General features: G+C 37.0%; 3 protein-coding genes and 1 pseudogene across 4 annotated transcripts; all 4 read right to left on the bottom strand.

The window, feature by feature from the left end:
* Window positions 1-367: 367 nt before the first annotated feature.
* On the bottom strand, window positions 368-4970 carry NLP1 (nitrilase-like protein 1). The gene is made up of 9 exons (XM_086575679.1): window positions 4765-4970; window positions 4631-4679; window positions 3413-3504; window positions 2138-2289; window positions 2004-2050; window positions 1882-1915; window positions 1591-1757; window positions 887-983; window positions 368-792 (listed from the first exon to the last, which is right to left on the bottom strand). The coding sequence occupies exons 1-9, from the start codon at window positions 4848-4850 to the stop codon at window positions 617-619; spliced, it is 900 nt and encodes a 299-aa protein (XP_086431805.1). The 5' UTR covers window positions 4851-4970; the 3' UTR covers window positions 368-616.
* Window positions 4971-5163: 193 nt separating this feature from the next.
* LOC147482945 (vesicle-associated membrane protein 727-like) lies at window positions 5164-9825 on the bottom strand (annotated as a pseudogene). The gene is made up of 7 exons (XR_015203654.1): window positions 9734-9825; window positions 8117-8164; window positions 7815-8011; window positions 7531-7725; window positions 7318-7438; window positions 5629-5691; window positions 5164-5524 (listed from the first exon to the last, which is right to left on the bottom strand). The product of XR_015203654.1 is annotated as a vesicle-associated membrane protein 727-like (transcript).
* A 264-nt stretch (window positions 9826-10089) lies between these two features.
* On the bottom strand, window positions 10090-11956 carry LOC147482944 (uncharacterized). The gene is made up of 2 exons (XM_086575681.1): window positions 11793-11956; window positions 10090-10497 (listed from the first exon to the last, which is right to left on the bottom strand). Exons 1-2 carry the CDS (start codon window positions 11954-11956, stop codon window positions 10185-10187), a joined length of 477 nt encoding a protein of 158 aa, XP_086431807.1. The 3' UTR covers window positions 10090-10184.
* Window positions 11957-12119: 163 nt separating this feature from the next.
* LOC147482943 (uncharacterized) lies at window positions 12120-13238 on the bottom strand. Its single transcript, XM_086575678.1, has one exon. The coding sequence runs from the start codon at window positions 13236-13238 to the stop codon at window positions 12168-12170; it is 1071 nt and encodes a 356-aa protein (XP_086431804.1). The 3' UTR covers window positions 12120-12167.
* Between the last annotated feature and the right edge of the window lie 8276 nt (window positions 13239-21514).

The following is a 21514-nucleotide window of genomic DNA, read 5'->3' as shown; positions in this document are numbered from 1 at the left end:
ATAACAACAGTGAGCAATCTTCCAATTCAGTGTACATGGCACGCAGTTGAAGTCCAAATAGCGAAGTTTGATTCTCTCCAGCAGCCATAAGTTTGTCAATCACATAAGCAGTACAAGTCAACATCAGAAAATTTTCAATAATCGTCAGCCACTACTGGAATTCCGGACTCGGAGCATTAGATGTATAAGAAAGTGGGAACAAAATTGTTTACCATTTTGTAAGGAAACATGGCTAACTACAAATTTGTATCTTCCTATAAATGTCTTGATAACGACAAGATCACAAGACTTACTTTTCTCTCTTCCTAGTAGCAGCAGTGTGATGCGTTAAAAGCAATTCAAACTGAAGCTTAAAAGAAGTTTGGTGTACTACAAGCAAACCCATCTTAAATCCAAATAGAAACATACTCATCTCAAAAAAGAGAAGTAGGATACGATTACATTGCAAAAGAAGGTAGGGCAGAGAACCCTTATTGCTGATTTCCCCAGAGTTAAAAGGGAAGGGCTGTATAGTTTATACATGCTTATGCTTTTAAAGGATCTTGCCTAAGCTTGTATAGGATCATGCTATCGCTGTTTTACTACAATAGATAACTAACACAGTAAAGCACTGAAATTACAGAGAAGGATTGCGGCCATCTAATGTTAGAAGCACTTTATAAAGGTCAGGTCGTCTATCTCGGAAAATTCCCCAGCTGTGTCTCTTGGATTTGATTTTATCAAGATCAAATTTTGCTAGTAGAATATCTTCATCTTTGTCATTGGCAAGTGACACAATTTCTCCTGTAGGCCCTATTCATCACAAGGTCAAGATTACAACATAAAGCATTAAATTGTGACCTGAGAATAGTTTGAATTCTGCAGAAACTGATATTGAATAACATACCTGCTATAAAAGAGTTCCCATAGAATGTGATCTCACTGTTTCCATGTTCTGTCTTAATTACCTCCTTCCCAATGCGGTTTGAAGCGACTAAAGGTACCTGAATTATCACAACCGGATCAGTTAGCTCCAAGAGACGAGATAAATTGCCCTGCCAAAGTGAGAATTCCATTCATCTCTACCTCCATAATATTTGTGGTAGCCATCACTTGTTGAGCCAACTACAGGACTTGAAAAGAGAATGAATCATCTAGAGAATCCAGGTTCAATTCCATAGAAAACATGGACTTGAGGGGTTGTTTATTGTGATAGAAAAATATTACTCGTGATTTGTATTAATTTTCTTAGACATTTTGAAAAGGGAATTCTGGACCAGGATAAGAAAGAAAAGGTTAAAGTCATTATCCAATTTATCCTTTCAACGACAATAGCAAAGTTTTTTGGGAGCAAAGGTGGGAAAGTTGGCTTGTTAGTATGACAGATCCCCTCCATTTTTATCAACCAAGTGGGTGGCTCACTGATCAACACATTTAGAGAATCACGAGCAATAGACCCATTGATTTGGGTAGTGAAACGAAGTTCACCAAACTAGAGTATAAGTCTATAAGAACGAATCACTGTGATTACAGGATAATCAGATTGCAGTTAACTATCAATTAATATGTTATAAGTGTAGCCTCTAGTTATGAACAAGAAAATTAACATACCAAATTGGCCCCTGCATGTCCTTGCATTACTCGTTTCCAATGCTCACGAGAATCAAGACCGTCATCTTGTGGTTCAGAACCAATAGCAGTGGGATAGAACAATATTTCAGCACCTTGAAGAACCATAGCTCGTGCAGCCTCTGGAAACCACTGGTCCCAACAAATAGCTGCATATATAAAATAAAGCTTTAGGAACAGCTCCTCTTCCTCCTTGCAATATTAGGATCTACTCGAATAATATCTCAGACTTCTCCAGCTCAAGTTTTCCAATCAATGTCACTCAAAACTTACCAATCCCAATTTTTGCGAACTTCGTTTCAAAGACCTGTATTACATAACATAGCAGTTAGAAGAACAAAAATCATCCATTACAAAAATTGTTACAGTCAGATTGAAATATAAAGAAGAATTACCTTGAAGCCGGTGTCACCTGGATTGAAATAAAACTTTTCCTGGTAGCCTGAAACAGCAAAACCATACAATTTTTTATAAAAATACCAATAAAAGAAGCAACTTCAAGGAATAATGCTCATTGATACAAACTTACCTGGTCCATCTGGGATATGGGACTTCCTGTACAGTCCAAGATCTGTCCCATCGGCATCAATTACAGCTATGGAATTATAATGGGCATTATTTGCCTCTTCAAAGAAGCTTACTGGGATAACTACTCCCAACTCTTTCGCAAGTTTCTGCATCCTGCACGTTTTGCAAATACATTTCACAAAAAAGCTTTTGAGTGGGCTGTATGAGCTCAAAATCAGAACACTCCTCGTTTTCGACACAATGTTATTATCTGGAGTACAAAAGTAAAAAACCAAACACGAGATATAGAACACAAACACACAATCAGGCAAAGGTACAGATAGAACATATCATAAAGAAACCCCAAAATATAATCCTTACTAACTGAAACTGTTTCTTTTATCACATCCTATGTTCGTTCAGGATAGATATTTTTGTCAGGGAAACATCTATGTTAAGACATTTATGTTTCTAAAAGTTATTCTGATGTAGATTAAACTGGCGGAAGCTTTAGTTTATCAAATCTACTCTTGAATTAAACAAAACAACTAAAAACTAAAACAAATCTTTATTTCTCTCTGAAATATTCTCAATAACACAACTCTCTCCGAACCCTAATTCCAAGCTCATTATTTATACTAATCCTAAAAACTATAAACCAATAGGAACACGACATGTGTCAACAACTAAAATAGAATAACTTAAACTAGTGGGCTCGCGACCCATGGGCTTGGACTCAGCTAAAGGCTTTTAATTATAAACACTTGATGAGATTTAACTAATGCTCTGCATCATATTCGCTTCTCAAATACCTGATTCCATAAATCAACTCAACAACTAAAAAACTGAACACAAGATATAGAACACAAACACACAATCAGGCAAAGGTACGCATAGCACATAACACACAGAAAACCCAATATAAGATCCTTACAGAACTCAAACTCTTTTTTATCAAATCCTATGGTTGGACAAGATAGATATTTTTGTCAGGAAAACTTCTGTGGTAAGACATCTATGTTTCGAAAATTATTCGCTTCTCAATTTCCTAATTCTAAAAATCAAACTCAACAAGTAAGAACATACTTCCGATAAACTTATTTATGTCTATCGTTTATGGTTTGTATCAAAATAAATTAAACTCTTGTGTGATCTGTAAGCACTTGGAGCATGCAGGCTGCATGCATCATTATGCTATTGGATGATATGTTATTTATACTTACTTGAAGTTGACAGGTACAGTCAATACTCACTCTAGTGGAAGTTGAAAGCCTATAGTTGCAATTTGGTCAGTTACCTTAAGATTGTAGGATGCGATTTATAAGGCTTTGCTCGCTGAATGAAGTCCTCCCTCTGTGCCTGGCAGAAATAATAACCCTCAAACAGTTCCTGAAGAAACACAACAAAAAGGTTCAGGTTTAAAGAAAAAGCAATACTGATGTGTGTCTTTATAAAAAGGTAACTGCCACATGGGAAACAGGAAAAGTAAAAATAGAAATAGAAAGAAAAAAAAAAACAAAAGACCTCCTTAAGGGATACATTACAGATGTAATAGAAGGATTTTGGCAATCGATTGCTTGCCTCCCTCTATCCAGTATGCAGTAAAGGGACTCTTTGCATCTACCGATTTTTGTGCGTGTGCGTGTGCATGTGCTTTTGTGGTGGAGGGGGAGGGGGAGGGGATGGGGGTGTCTGTACACTTGAGTTTCCAAATTCCAAATCAAACTCCAGAAAGTCCTTACTTTCTGATTATTGACTTACTACTACTTTTATACTGGGCAAATAGTTTAGCTCTTATGATGAAAGTTATAACTTTTGACCAAATTGCCACACAACTTGATACCTCAGAATCTTCAGCTTGATGAAAATGAAACTATGCATGTAATGACGGATTTGAAAATGTTTCAATATACCATTTCTATTAAACTTATCTATTCTACCACACGATCTGACTATAATCTACGTATTTTCACTTCTGAAATCCACATGCTAATACGTGACTGTACAAGAATGATTAGGATGAGAGATTATTCACTACATGTGTCTCAATAAAATCCAAGCAATGGTCTGTCATTTCTTGTAAAGTACAATATGCAATAGGTCCAATATATAGCTATTGGATCATAGATTTGGCCCGAAAAAGTAGCAGCACTACTGGATCAGAGGGGATATATAGGACAGATGTTTTAGCTTCATCTAGACAATCTAATAAAACTCAAGAACACAATTGTAAGAGGTCCGTGCAAATAAGGGCATTTCCAAGAAGATAGATAATATACAAATGTGTATATGCATTTACTTGGATCAACTATATGAACTATGGGGGCAATACACAGCGCGTTGATATGCAAAAACTGAAAAATTGGCAGTTAAAACAGTAATTACCGTTATACGTCTTTCTTGAAATATTTCTGGTGGGATGATTTCTTTGAACAAAATTTGTAAATTGTGTGTGTTTGGGAACACATTTTGTTTCACTAAATGCTATTTTATACACAGAGAAGAGCTATAGTACCTGAATGAGAATGATATTTGCACCTTTGGCATGAGCATATCTGACCAATCTGTAACAGTAAGCAAACTAGCGGATAAGGCACGGAAATTTGTGATTAAGATAGTATAAAAAATGAGAGAGAGAATAAGATGGACCTTTCAGCTGTGTCGACATTTTGGGAGACAACATCAGAGCAAGCGAATTGCAGAGCTGAAACCACCACACTTCTTCCCCCCTCCATTTTCAACTAGTGTGGACCCAAAGATTAGAAATTTCGACTATTATTCTTATTATTAGGCTGCGCACGTGGGTGGTTCATTATTTTCTAGTACTGGACCAGTTTCGGTTAAGGCCACTACTGATGTGACCGTCATGGGTGTGTGTCGTTGCATTAGACTCGTGTTGGTTTGTGCATGGGCATGCCTGCTGCGATTCAGTGATTACCAAAACGAGTTGGCTTCAGTAAAATCATCAGTTTCAGAAACAAGGGTATGTACCTTAGTTGTGTTAGGCAGCATCAGTTTATTATACGAGAAAATAAGAGCCCTTATTCATGAGTTTAACTGAGAGTCAAATATAATTGTTAGAGAAAAACTTCGCTGTTAGCTAGCCACATTTACCTAGCAAAAACAAAGAAAAAAAATGGTGGAAGGAATAGGCTGGTGTGATGTACATATTTTCAACAATTTTCTTCAGCATCAAACTCCATGTACAGAATATAGATTTTTTACACAGAAAAACCATTTGTGCTAATACTCCTGAACTTCAAAATCAACATTTAAATCCCCTGCAAATCATCAGCCAAATTATGATAATAAAGGCAATGAGTGCACCGCCAACCATCAACTTCAATTTAAGGTTCTGCAGCCACATCTTTCGTCGCAGTTGCCTTCCCTGCCTGTGAAAGCTATCCGTCTGACACCAATACAACGGACAAGAATAAGACGTACAGGTCAATCTCAATCAACTTTTCTCATATTCCAAGTTTCTAAAAAAGGTTGATAGTAACTACACATTACCTGGAACTGAAGGTTTTCCGTCTTATCCACCAAAACTTCAATCTTCTCCCCTCGTTCCAGAACCTGGAAAAGAATTAGTGACCTCATCAGATAGACTACTATCTACCAATCATTTGGTTCTAATGCAGCAGCAGCATTCAAGCGTCTCACATGGAACATTAGAACCATTTTGTCTATTGAATTGTGGAAGTAGAGCATCTTCGCCAGAGTAATGAAAAAGATGACCTTCATTTCCCAAGTGGCACATTTTTCATACTCAATAAGCTTTGCAGCATTTCCTAAATCCTTTACTGAAAGGATAGGTAGTTAAGTAGCCAAAGGTCTGTCGCTTGAGATCTCAAGCAAGGCGCAGATAAAGTGGCAAAGGTAGAAATATATGCTTTACTAGGTCTGTATGTTCTTGCATTATTACATTGTGATTTACATTTTAGAATAAATCTTGACACCCAATGAAAATTCTTGCAGCTTATCTGTTATGTGAAGGAGATGTGCATAAATCCATTACTTGTCAACTACTTCATAGATGTGTCGATATAGCACTTGCAAAAGCCTAAATTGTTATTACAGTAGTTATTGAGATCCATCAATATTGAAGAGTAAATATTTCCTACTTTCAGCATTCCTAAGGACCAACACACATTCTATGATTGTAATCCATGTACAATTATAAAGAAGGAGAAAGTCACAACATTCACTGTCCAGCTTATCATATTCTTTATTTTCATCTTCATCTTTTCTCCCATCTCATTTTTTGACAGCGGCACCTTCGAAAGTAAATATGCATTTTCTCTTTCTTGATATAAACAAAAAAATAAAAATAAAACAAAAATCCTGAAATCAAGACCACATTTATGAGCATGGTGTGATGTCATCATATCCCAGGATGTGATGACAGAATATGGCATGGGAAGCATGAAGCTTGAGGGCAATGTCCTCAGGCATGCCAAAGAGGCTATGATGCAGCAAAATTGGGCCTAGGGCCTTTAGAATGTCCTAGGAAATTGTCATGGAGTCAAAAGGAATAGCAAGAGATAAGTGCCTAGGACTTGATCACATAGTTTCTGTAAAAGGTCGCACTTGTCAGGCAAGAACAATACTTGGTGGGCATGGTACGAAATAGCTCATAGGCAGGGACGAGGGGCTTGTAGATTTTCATTAATGCTACAGCCCACATTATTTCAGATGGTTCGTTGGCCGGACAACCATAACTTAATGTACACGGTTACAAATTACCCAATCAGAGTGGAACTCCCAAGTCCAAAGCTACATTGTTATCATTACAATAAGACAGACAAACACACACATAAACCCAAGAAGGTGGCTGTGTGTGTATATGGTCGGACTTGAAGTAAGTTGACTCCCCTCAAATCAATTTTCTTACCAATTTGAATATGGACGTCAATATGCCGGTCTGGAACACCTTATCACATAAAGGTTTAAGACAATAGCCATCAATAAACTTATGAGAAAGAACTCTATTGTTTTTTTCTAACCAGCCACAACAAACTGAAAGCTAAAGTATTCATAGGAAAAAGGTTCAGAATTTTCCTTGTAACTTTTGTTCAAATAAAATTCAGTACTGCATGCACAAAAAGACAGGGGTAAAAAGATGTACACCAACATCAAGAGTTTGAAAGTACGGACGTTAATATATACTCTACAAAAAGAATAAAAATAAGTAATACATACCTTATCAATGTTTTCCATCATTATCCCTTTGACCTCTGTCATTTGCGCCTTTATTTTAGATATCTTACTGATTTCCTCTGGATGACTGGTGCAATAATCCATCTGTTGCTTAATCCTTGGCCTATTTAAAAAAAAAAACACACACACACATCAACTGCTTGTGACACAATAATTGGAGGAAACAAAGTAAAAGAGAGACGGGGTTGTACAGACCCAAATTCCTTATCAAGATTATACGCGATACCAAAAGTGTCTTCAAAAAATCATCGTTGTCGTCATCAGCAAGTGGGTGTGGTCCCTCAATGCCAATCCTTGCTCCATAACTCCTTCTGAATTCATCCTTCAACCGCTGAAGAAATGTAAAGGGTAAACCCCTCCCAACTGCCTCGTGAGCAACAACAAGAAAAACTGCAGGGACAATAAACAACTAACTTACCAATAACGATAACAACTAGAACAATTATAGAATAATAAGAATATATTAACAAAAGGCATACCAAAGCCATTGTCGACAAGAAAATTGAAAGTGTGCCCATCACAAGAGTAAGTATACTTATTGCTATTCGTAGGAAGCTTCTGTAGACATTGGACTGCAATGGTACTAAAGTTTCCAGAAAATGCTGTATATTCTGCTAAAACAACAGTACCCTTTGAGACGAAACTATATATTAATCCTCTTTCACTCATTCTCCAACTGTGAATCAAAGAACGCCCAAAATATATTAAAAAAAAAAAAAAAAATCTAAACACGACGGTACAACATGGTCTACTTTAAAATATAAACATGTTTATAATTTACCTTAATGTATTGAGCTACCCTTTTGTAAAACGACTTATTAGTTAAGATCTACAAAACAAAAACAATAATTCTTAGCTATGAATGTATGATAAAAGAAAAGAAAAGAAAAAACGGTTTTTTCTGTTACGTGGAAGATTATGGGCTTTGATGCTTTATGGGCCTGGTTGGGCGGGAAGACATGTCTACATGGTATAGCAATAGATTGTCTTTGGAGGAGGTTGTGTACTAGTGTCACATAATCATCAGTAAGTCAGTAACAGCATAGCCACTGCCTGCTTGCAAATCCTGCAAAATTTGATGAAACTTCACCTCCATCGTTCCATGAAATGGTGTGGAAATGGGACCAGAATGACAGGGAAATAAAGATCTTGCCTCAGTAACAATCAACAACTTTTACAAAAACCTCCTTGTTCATAACAAAAACGGTATTTACAGAACATTCATCTTTCCCTATACATTGCGTAGTTCAGGAATTTTTTCCTCAAATTTCATGACAAACTTTTCCAAAAAAAACTTTATCACTCAATCTTAATCTGTTGAGTTTTCTTAACAACACCATTTGAGACTAAAACTTTGATAACTGAGATCCTCGGAATAGTCCTCTTCTCCAAACTTAAGTTGTGCACCCGCACCACTGGGGTTTTGGAAATTAGTAACAAATAACCCATCTTGTCCACTAGAAACTCCATAGTGCTCATAATATTCTTTTCTGATAACGCCATAACGTGAGGGTGATGTCTGAACTCCATGTGTATCTCCTTCTCAGACCAACCCCAGTTCTTAAAAGTTTCACATTTTGCATCCCAGGAAGATTTACTCAAGCCTGACAATACATGAATTGCTCTAACAAAACAAATGTAGATCGCAAAGGATTAAATTTCATTTTCTTAGTTTCCTCCACAATCTCACTGAACCGATCACCCGTTAAAAAAGAACGAGCACTATTTAACAGTAACAGCTTCAAAATATTTGAATTGGGTACACCATGAGCTCGCAAGATGGCAATGCTGGGTGCAAGCCTTCTTTGTGGATCTTGATTAAGAACCCTTGCTGTGCGTTTAATCACAGTTAGGACATCACTGTCTGTAGGAAGGTTAGCTTTGAGGAAAGAAATGGCAGGTCAAATTCTATTCTCTAAGCTTAGCATCAAGATGTTTGGTTCCCTTGAAATGACCTTGGCAAGGTCAGGATCAGAAAGACCTATAGAGTTGAGAAACTCGAGTTTGGGTTTAAGGGTTTTAGCAGCATCAGATAACAGCAGTCTTGGCAGTTTTGGGATGATTTTGGAGATGTGGATGTTGGTAAAATCATGGTCTCTAAACAAGGTGAGGACTGAATCTGGTTTTGTGGGTGTCACAAATTGGACTTTTTTGGACAAACAAACAGCTTTCTCATGAGATAATCCACATGAATCGACCAGGTAAGAGACCGTGAATGAGTTGTCATGTGTTGGATTACTAGAAATGGATCTAATATATATTGAATTTGGATTGAATAACAAATCTCTTCTCTGAACTAGTAGCTTCTTGCAATGAAAACGGAACATAATCATAGCATGAAGATGAAACCTACAAAGAAAAATTGTGTAAATGGAGTTTGAAGAATAAACCCACTCACCTGTTGTGTAACGATGCAGAGAAAACTTGTGCAGCTTCTTAGGACAAATTGTGCCTGCAACCTAAATCCTTGCAAACTGCTATCAAAAAATGGAAAAGACGTGGAAAAATCGTGGATATATATCGAAACTATTGATATCAGTTCAAAGTGGGCTCAATTATCTCCGAGGCCTAGACCTACAGCAGGGAGCTTTACAGGGATCACATGGAAAGCAGCTCACGAGTACATAGCAGCTCCAGCTTAGACGGCTTGTAGAGTTGTAGGTGAACACTCTACAGAGTACAGATGAAGAATTTTAACGCCTCAATTCTGCAGATGAGTTTTATTCTGGGAATAATGACATAATGTCCACAATATGGTGAAATAAACTTGAATTTACTCCTTGTGGAAGCACAATGAGAAAAATAAGGGGATATTATAGCAGCTTAAAATGATTATGACAGACAATACATCAATCAGAATCATGTCTCCACTTTTCCTTGTCTTTCCTGTGCCTCCTCTTGTCATCGGAATCACGTGAATGTCGCTTATCACGCTTCTTGTGTTTCCTTTCTACACGCTTCTCGTGTCTCTTATCTACATGCTTCTCGTGTCTCCTCTCCTCACGCTTCCTTTTCTTCCAGCTGCTTTCATCATCTGAAGATTCTTCTTTAGTGTTCTGCACCTGTGGCTTGGGCAGAATCGCATTCACCCTTTCAGGTGAAGCATCCCTTTGGCTGGTAGGAAGAGAAGTCGATACTTCCATACCACCACTGCGAGGAGCTCTGCAATAATAATCCAGAAAAAGAATACACACAATCAGAGTGCCAATGGAAATTTTCTTCTTTAAAAGCTTATACAGAGAACAATAATTTTCCTTGTTGCCAGTAAAGAAAACAGTTAAGGCAGACCAAGCGACTATAAACCACAGGCTTAATGCACATTTGCACAAGAATAGGGAAACTCTATTTTTATTCCAGCTGAGAAACCAGTCCATTACGGGGTCCTTGAGAATAAGTGTGTTCCAGGATATGTCCAGCATGACATAGTTTCCGATCACAAATTTATCATCACCAGAAGAGGTAAAAGATGTTTCATAATTGCAAGTCAGCCACAGGATATACACAAAAAAGTGGTCTGTTTTTTTGCATAAAGGATAATTGAATGATATTAAAGTGGTCTGTTTTTTTGCATAAAGGATAATTGAATGATATTATTGTTCATTGAGGGGTGTAACACTACACAAAAAAGTGGTAAAAAATTCATTTAATATATGGACGCCAAATCCAAAAATCCAGATAAAAATTAGCATGCACATCAGCACACATGACAGCATTTCGAATAAACAAAAAACTCAGAAGTCTTTCATTGAATAAAAATGAACGTTAAAGGGAAAATCAGGTAAAAGTAGCATGTACGTATGAGTGTATGACAGTATATGAGATTATAGGTTATGTCACTCTAGGAGGTAAAAGACGTTTCATGATTACAATTCAGTGGCAGGGACATAAAAAATTGGTAAGCATCTCACTAGATATATGAACATTCAAGGCCAAACCAGGTAAAGAGTAGCATGCAAGTGTGGACGGCAGAGGGGATGTACATGTGACAGATAGAAACTGTTGTATTTTAGACTTTCAGAATCTCAAAATTGCTATAACAATTTATCTAAAATTACTTGTTAATAACTGATTCTTTTATAAACTTGACTACACTATCTTTCAAAGGAGACTAGAAAAGGAACCAAATTTCAACGGGAAAAGGAAACAGCAGTATTATGTTGCTATCAAATAAGTTTTTATTCTTTTTACTTATTTGAAACATTTCCCAATCAGAAACCATTATCTAATGGGGCACCTGTGATGAATAGTTCTTATAATGCACTTAGCAACTTATTGCTCATCTCTTCCAAATATGAAAGTCAGTCAAGTTTCTCATTAACATATAACTTTTAAGCACACCTATTAAAAACAAAAACACAGTTCAAGAAAGCTGGCCGCAGCGTAGACTGAGACATGCTCTCAAATTTCCACCGTAGAGGGCAATATAATTACACTAAGTACATGTTTGTTGATCATACCTAGCAAATCCGAGACCCTGCACATGTGCAGCTTTGGCATGACCTGCTCCCAAGTCTTCTGCAGTTGATCCCCTCTTAACAAGCTCCCAGAATTCATGCTTATTTAGTCGATTACCTTGAGGACGACCAGAACGTTTGGGAGCTAAACCAAGAGCCTCATGCATTGCCAACTCTTCCTCTTCTTTAATTCTTTTTATCTCAGCTTTGGCTGCCTCTGTATCCACATCCAAAGAACTCTTAAAAACTAACTTGACTGAATCCTAAATAACAAATAGGAATACTGAATGATGGGGAAATAAAGATCTTGCCTCTGTAGCAATCAACAACTTTACAAAAAGTGTCATCGTGACCTTTGTTCCATAACAAAAACAGTATTTACAGAACATTCATCTTTCCCTGGAATACATTGCGTAGTTCAGGAATTTTTTCCTCAAATTTCATGACAAACTTTTCCAAAAAGACTTTATCACTCAATCTTAACACACTATGTAAGCTGTGAGTTTTATTAACAAGACCATTTAAGACTAAAACTTTGATAACTGAGATCCTCGGAATAATCCTCTTCTCCAAACTTAAGTTGAGCACCACTGGGGTTTTGGAAATTTGTAACAAATCGTAACCCATCTTGTTCACTAGAAACTCCATAGTGGTCATAATATTCTTTTCAGATAACGACATAAAGGCAGGTTGAATTCTGAACGCCATGCTTGTCTCCTTCTCAGACCAACCCCAATTCTTTAAAACCTCGATTGCTCTAATAAATTGATATTGTGAAGGATCAAATTTCATTTTCTTAGCTTCCTCGACAATCTCACTGAACCTATCCATCAATAACGTGATAGCATATCTTCGTACTAGCTTCAAAATATTGTCATCCGGTACGCCAATCGTTCTCAAGAGCGCAATGTTGGGTGCAATCCGTCTTTGTGGATCTTGATTAAGAACCCTTGTTGTGCGTTTAATCACATTTAGGACATCACTGTCTGTACGAAGGATAGCTTTGAGGAAAGAAATGGAAGGTCTAATTCTATTCTCTAAGCTTAGCATCAAGATGAATGGGTCTCTTGAAATGACCTTGGCAAGGTCAGGATCAGAAAGACCTATAGAGTTGAAAAACTCGAGTTTGGGTTTAAGGGTTTTAGCAGCATCAGATAACAGCAGTCTTGGCATTTTTGGGATGATTTTGGAGATGTGGATGTTTGTAAAATCATGGTCTCTAAACAAGGTGAGGACTGAATCTGGTTTTGTGGGTGTCTCAAACTGGACTTTTTTTGACACAGAAACAGCTTTCTCATGAGATAATCCACATGAATCGACCAGGTAAGAGACTGTGAATGAGTTGTCATGTGTTGGATTACTAGAAATGGATCTAATATATATTGAATTTGGATTGAATAACAAATGTCTTCTCTGAACTAGTAGCTTCTTGCAATGAAAACGAAACATAATCGTAGCATGAAGTTGAAACGTACAAAGAACGGTGTTTCAAGGATAAACCCGCTACTCACTTGTTCAACTTCTGAGGACAAATTGTGCCTGCAACCTAAATCCTTGCAAACTGCTATCGAGGCAAAAATCGTGGATATATATCGGAACTATAGATATCAGTTCAAAGTGGGCTCAAATGCTCAAGGGTCCTACTATTGACACCCTCCCAATTGTGTTGGGTAGACCCCGGCCCAATTTAGGGTATGTACTTGTGTTGGGCACATCACCACGGCATCTGTCCATAGAGGGGATCAAAAAGCAGATGATGCCGATCCGAGTATTGTAGGTGTAGGTGATTTAGAGTTAGTAGAGAAAAAAAGAAGAATGGGGAAAGAAAAAAAAAACTTATAATGTTCCGAGTATTGAAGATGAGAATTTAGATTTGGATTTGGATGTAGATTTAGATGAAAATATAAATTTAGATAAGGATGTGGATGTAAATATGGTTCTTGGGGGAAGGGGAAGAGGAAGATGAAGAGGCGGATGGTGAAGAAGAGGGTAATGACAATGATGTCGATAATGGGGAAGAGTTAGGTGAGGAGGATGATGATTTGGAGGGGGATGACAATTCGGAAGAGGATACAGTGGAGGAAATAGTGGAAGCACCGATGGAAGTACGTCCAGTTGGAAATATTGTGAGAAAATCCAAGAAAGACAAGGAGTCCCAACTAGTTGTATATGGTGGTGGCTCTTATATAGTGCGTGGACGTGCAACAAAGCAACTTCTGTATGACTATGCAGTGCACGTGGCTCGCGATGTTTGGGAGGGGCAGGTAATATTAATATCATATAGTATGCACTTAGTACTTTAATTTTTTATTACAAAACCTTCTTCTCATTGACTCTTTGTTGTTTTAGAAGGAGCGTGGAGCGTTGAAGTGTGGTCAACACCTAATCAAGTTAAATCAATAGAATTTGAAGTTAGAATTTAAAAACTCCCCTAGATTTTAAAATGAGCTTAGAATAAAGGGATTGTATGATATCGTGATGGGAGTATACGAGCATCAGGATTATGTGTTGGTCTCTACATTTGTGGAGAGGTGGCATCCAAAGACCAACACATTTCATATGCCATTTGGGCAGATGACTATCACTTTGGATTATGTCTCCCAAATCCTAGGAGTCTCGATAAGGGGAAGATTCGTGCAAAGGAGCAATGATTTGAAGTTAGAACAGATTGAGAAACTGGTCAACCACACTCTTAATATATCTATGGGAGTGATTAAGGCGGAGTTGCAAGCTAGCCACTTCATATCAAAAGTAAGGTTAGAATTCTTGAGGCATCACATGGTTGGGAAGGTGCATGATAGTGATATTAAAGCAAAAGGAAAACTTGTGAAGAAGGCGTTGACTTTGAGGGAGGTACAACGTGTTGTTAGAGAGCCTCTCCAACAGTTATAGCCTACTGTGATGCTGACTGGGTAGATTGTATCTACGATAAAAAGTCTACAACTGGATTAATAATCATTTTTTTTATGGATTATGTCCAATCAGTTGGAGTTCAAAGAAACAAAATACAGTTTCAAGGTCAAGCACAGAAGCAAAATATAGAGCCTTAGCTCACACAACAACATAACTTGCTTGGTTATGCATTCTTCTTAAAGAATTAAAGGTATATCTTCCTCAACCACCACTAATATGGTGTGACAACTTGAGTGCTATATTATTATCCTTAAATCCAGTTTTTCATGCAAGGACAAAGCATATTGAGGTAGACTTTCATTATATTAGACAAAAAGTTACAAATGGTTCTATGAAGCTTCAATATATCTGCACAGAAGATCAAATTGCAGACATAATTACCAAGGGTTTGTCTTTTGCAAGATTTTCTAAGCTTCAACAACGACTGGCAGTTTTACAAGCCCCAGCAACTACAACTTGAAGGGGTGCATTTTCTCTACTGACAAGCTCATTTGGACTTCATCTCAATTGATCTTGAGGGGGTGTATTGGAGTATATAACTCAATATATACAGTACAGACATACCACTAGATCATTAGATAGAATGTACAGGTGTCAATATGTAATAGATCTAAGGGTCCACTATATAAATGTAATACTAATTCAGAGATCAATAAGACAGAAATCATTTTCTCATTATTTGTCATGGTATCAGAGCTGTGCGCTCAAAAGCAAAAAAATGATCTGCCATTAATGAATTCTAGAAAGTTTCTTCAATAAGCTTCTTAATCAGCTTTCTTCCACACAAATCATCTCTTTGAATTAGCAAATCAGCTAATCTTCTTCTTCACTGACCAAGAATTCAAGAAATTGACTACATCTCATTTCTTGATCTCTAAGTTTCTTGATCAATCTGTCTGTCTTCAATCTCAAAGATTCAAGATAGGTTTTCTCTGAATATCTACTATTTTCTTCAATTTGATATAAATCATTAGAAATTAAACTTCTTGTTATCAATTTCATCGTCTCAAATTACAATTCTTGTTATCACAAAGTCATCATGACAACTTTTGGAACAACAACAATTCCAACTTCTTCATCAATATCAAATATGAGTTATGTTAACACTACAAACTTTGTTACTGTAAAGTTAACAAAGGATAATTACCTCTTATGGTGTCAACTATTTCTTCCAATTCTTATTAGCAACAATTTACTAGGGTTTATTTATGGAAGTGAATCATGTCCCTCAAAATATGTGGTTGATTCAACTGGAACAACTACTAGTACTGTGAATTCAAAGTATATGCAGTGGATGAAACAAGACCAGACCATTCTTATCTGGATGCACGTTACTATATCAGAATTTATTCTTCCTTACATCATTGGCACATAAACCTCAAAGACATTGTGGATTGTTTTGGAAGAGAGGTTTGCTTCTATGACTAAAGCACACGTGAGTCAGCGGAAATCGAGGTTGGAAAATACAAAGAAAGGAAATTTAAGCATGTCAGCTTATCTATAGCAATACAAAGAAGTTAATGATTTATTAGCAGCACCTGGAACTATTCTAAGTGATGTTGATATTGTCCACTATGTGGTAAGAGGATTGCCAATTGAACATGATGCGTTCAATACTTCCAGAAGACTCAGGCAATCTGACACAACATTTGATGAGTTACACGGTTTGTTACTAAGTGAAGAAATCAATATTTTCGAATGACAAAAGAGACTATTGGAAGCTTCTTCACAAGCATTTGTTGTATATCAGAATCCTATTTACAGAGGAAAGCCTAAAGGCAGAGGAGGTCGTGGTTCTTACAACAGAGGAGATTTTACTTAAAACAACAACAATGACAATAACTCAAAAACATGTAATCCAGTAGTGAATCCCACAAGAAGAATAATATGTCAAATCTGTGGTCATATTGGGCATTTTACAATCGACTGTTATAAAAGGATGAATCACTCCTATAAGGACAAACAACATCCAGCCAAACTTCAAGCTATGGCAGCTCAAAAACAACAAATGCTTGACAACTGTGGATATAATATCAATCAAGTTAGCAACAACCAATCTACCAACATTTCAATACAACATATCATATACTTTAGCAGACACATCTTGGATAGCTGATACAGGAGCTACTTCTCACATCACTAATGATATCAACAATCTCTCGTATCATCTTGACTATTCTGGCTCAGATAAAGTGATAGTTGGCGATAGCGAAGGTCTGTCTATTTCTCATATAGGTTACTTAACTGCTCACACACCTACATCTTCATTTCATATGCATATATAACATTTTACATGTTGACAAAATCTTTTATCTGTTCAAAAATTTGTTAAGAATAACAATTGCTCAATTACTTTTTCACCTACTTCTTATATTGTCAAGGACAATGCATTGGGGAAGATTCTTTTGCAAGGGACTTCTGAAAATGGACTATACCCAATGAAATTTCAACACTTCACTTCACCACCTTCAGATCATTACAAGTCTCCAGCTCATTCATCTCATCAAGCTGTTTCAGCACAACTTCACACTTCAAATAACACAGTCAATCACAATGCCTACATTAGAGTAAAAACTACTGCTTCAGTATGGCATGACAGATTAGGACATCCATCTCATCCTGTTTTCATCAAAATAATATCATATTCTAGTTTACCTGTTAATGGGAAACGTACTATTTCATTTTGTAATGCTTGTCATGATGGAAAAGTGACAAGACTTCCTTTTGTGCATTCTCCTTCATGTATTAATGCTTCTCTTCAATTGATTCATAGTGATCTATGGGGACCGTCAATTATTCCTTCTATCAATAGATATTTGTGCTACGTGTCTTTTGTAGATGATTTTTCCAAATATACATGGATTTTTCCTTTACATAAAAAGTCTGACTTCTTCTTCATTTTCAAAGTATTAAAAGCTACTGTTGAAAACAAGCTTGAAAGAAAAATCAAAACATTTAGAAGTGATGAAGGGGGAGAATACAAAAGTACTATCTTAAAATATATATATATATATATATATATATATATATATATATATATATATATATATATATATATATATATATTTTTTTTGAAATAACTAGGGTCATTCACCCCCAAACTTTATTAACTTCATTTTCTCAAGTACATAGTGCCTTCCTTATCCCTCGTGATCAGTACATGCATTTTTTGATCCATCGAGGGAATAAAGAGCATCAATCCATTACACTCGTCTCTATTTAATTTCGATAAGTAGTCACTACTTGGTTACCTTCCTCAAGACATGGACAAAGGATACTATGTCGAACTTTGAGCTCATTTGTTTGAATCGTGCTACGGTGTTCCTACAAGCATTACACGGTGGCTTACCTTTCTTTGTTAATATCTGTACCCCTGCATAGAGTCGATTGCACTTTAATTCGTGTTATCCTCGGCTGCTCCAAGACACATTCCCCCTTTAGAACAGCTAGCAGTTCCTCGATAGATCACCGATTTCTTCTTAGAACTGCCGCTATCGCTGTAGCACTTCCCCATCTCTATCCCTCAATACACCTCCATAATCTGCCATCCCTCTTGTACCGACCCATCCGTGTTTTAGAGCCACTGTCTCTCCCTAGTCTCTCCCATTTGACCCATCTTTCCTCCTTTTGTATCACTTGGACCCTAATACCCAACCTCTCCAACATCACTTTGGATCCCACGTCCTCCTGTATAGCTTCTAGCGTCTTCCCCATGTATATTCTTGCCCACACACTCCTCAGCATAATGGCATTGCTGGGAGGAAACACATACATGTTGTTGACATGGCCAGAAGTCTTATCTGCATGAGTAATCTTCCACCACAATAATGGTTGAGGTGTTTCAAACAACTACATTTCTCAAAAATAGAACTCCCTCTCTAAAACCAAACTCTCTAAGTATCTCACCATGGGAGAAACTATTCAACAAAACTCCAAACTACTTTATTCTTAGAGTGTATGGATGTGCTTGCTTCCCCTGGCTAAGGCCTTATACCATGTACAAATAAACTTCAGTCAAGAAGCACTGAATGTGTCTTCATAGGATACAGTCTAGACCACAAAGGCTACAAATGCCTCAATCCTTCAACTGGAAGAATTTTTACCTCAAGACATGTCATATTCAATGAACTGCATTTTCCATACAAGTCATGTATTCCTACTTCTATTTTATAACTTCCATCCACTACAATTTCATCACCTGAAAATCATTCTTCTTCATCTATATAATTTATACTTCCAATCAATACTATTCCACAAGTTCAACAAATTGTCAACCCTCCCCAACATCATATGGAAACAAGATCCAAACATGGAATCTTTAAGCCAAAGACATATTTCAACCATGCACAACTAAACATCCTATTTCACAAACCCTTCTCTCAAAACTTGAAAACAAAATCCCAATTCCAACTTGTTTTTCTCAAGCTGTCAAACATTCAAAATGGAGAGAAGCCATGCAAACTGAATACAATGCTCTTATTAAAACAAACACTTGGACTCTTGTTCTTCCCTATCCATCACAACATATAGTTGGCAACAAATGGGTTTTCAGACTAAAAGAAAAGGTTGATGGGTCCATTAATAAGTTCAAAGTCATATATGTTGCAAAAAGATATCACCAAAGGCCTTGTGTTGATTTTACTGAAGTATTTAGTCCTGTAGTGAAACCTGCAACTATCAGAATGATTCTTGCATTAGTTGTGCAACATAATTGGTCGTTTAAGCAATTGGATGTCACAAATGCTTTTCTGCATGGTGATTTAAAAGAGGATGTATATATGGCTCAACCCCTTGGTTTTGTTGATCCAATAAAGAAGGATTATGTGGGCAAGCTTAACAAGTCACTCTATGGTTTGAAACAAGCCCCAAGGGCCTGGCATGAGAAACTAGTAAATGTTTTATTGGATTTAGATTTCACACTTTCTGAAGCAAACTCCTTTCTAATGATAAGAAGAAGATCAACGGATATCATTTTTCTTCTAATCTATGTAGATGACATCATATTAACTGGAAGCTCAATGTCCAACTGTACTCAGCTAGTCTCTGAACTAGGAAATAAATTTGATATGAAAGATTTGGGTTTGGGTAATCTTCATTATTTTTGGGCATTGAATTTAAAAGGACAACTCAAGGGATGTTTCTGTCACAGTCTAAATATGCTTTAGATCTCCTGAAAAAGGCAAATATGGAAAGAGCTAAGCCCTGCAACACTCCTTGCTCTAATACAATAACGCTTGATAACACTTATGGTGACATTTTGTCAAAACAAACATAATACAGATCCTTAGTTGGAGCACTCCAGTATCTAACTTGGACAAGGCCTGATTTATGCTTTGCAGTTAATCAAGTCTGCCAATTCATACATCAGCCAAGAACTCCACACATGGCTGCAGTGAAAAGGATATTAAGGTATATTAAAAGTACTCTCACTCATGGTATTCAACTACAAAGAGCCTCTCTAATAGTTATAGCCTACTGTGATGTTGACTGGGCAGGTTTTATCATTGATAGAAAGTCTACAACTGGATTAATCATTTTTTTATGGATTATGTCTAATCAGTTGGAGTTCAAAGAAACAAAATACAATGTTAAGGTCAAGCACAGAAGCAGAATATAGAGCTTTAGCTCACACAACTTTTGGGTGAGAACTCACGCAAATACACCAATAATCTTGTTGGAGAGGTTGATATGAAGTGAGAGAGACTGTACCACCAATGGCTGCCTATGTATCCAAATCGTTCTCTGGAATCAATTCTAAAAAATACACGTAATTCTTTGTTTGAAATGATTGTTGGGTATTTATAGAAAAATGAATATGTTAAGCTTCTTATTGCTTAAAATACCCTTTCCTTATTTGATGAGATATTTCTCTCTTTGTATGAAATCTTTCCAAAAGCTTTATATGGAAAAAATCCCTTAACATATCTCCGGACCTCCTATATATAACTTGGGTGCTATATTAGTGGGCAGTGTCATTGCTCCAATAGAGGGCATGCCCGAATGTCACACTAGTAGGCAAGCGGGAATGCCACAGTAGCGGGCAAGCAAGCACGCCTCACTAGTAGGCAAGCGATGCCACAGTAACGGGCAAGCAAGCACGCCTCACTAGTAGACAAGTAAGAATGTCATAGTAGTGGGCAAGCAAGCATGCCTCATTAGTGGGCGGCTCTTATAGTAGTACCCAATGATGGTCGTTCGTAGGGGTACGAGTACACTGGTACATACACCGCCCCCTCTTCGTCAAATGGAATTCATTCCTTGCGGCGAAGAATAAACATTATATTACTGCAAAAGAATGAAACAGTATGATTGAAATATCTGCGATGCAAGTGCATGACAAAGCTGACAGTAGCAATCACCCATTTGACATGACATATGTTAATGCTAGTGTTGGTATTGATGCCAAAGGAGCTGGTTAGGGGCAATTTACCCAGGGTGTTGAGCATCAGCCACATCATGTTGCTTTAAACCATGAGGCTATGATTACTGATATTCTTGTTTTCGAAAAGGACGTTGAAACTATGGAGAAGCAGCCATTGTTTACGGAAATCGAACGGGTTCAGCCGCCCCAATCGTATTATTGAAGATGGGACTAAAAATGGTGTGCTTGGTGTCTCCTTGTATGCCACAAATGGTATACCAATCCACAACACAGATCACATTCCCACTGTATTTCTTGATGATGATGAGATAGAGGCGCTGAAGCCGATAGATGATATAGTTTTCTCTATCAAGATAGTCGAAGAGTATATGAATAATCCATTGGTAATGGAGATGAGTTCGAATAATAATGCGAAAGACGTGGAGGATGT

Source organism: Coptis chinensis, chromosome 8 (genome assembly GCF_015680905.1).
Source record: "Coptis chinensis isolate HL-2020 chromosome 8, ASM1568090v1, whole genome shotgun sequence".
Taxonomy (NCBI): Eukaryota; Viridiplantae; Streptophyta; class Magnoliopsida; order Ranunculales; family Ranunculaceae; genus Coptis; species Coptis chinensis.
Note: the sequence above shows the minus strand (reverse complement) of the source record. Positions and strands in the feature narration are given on the sequence as shown.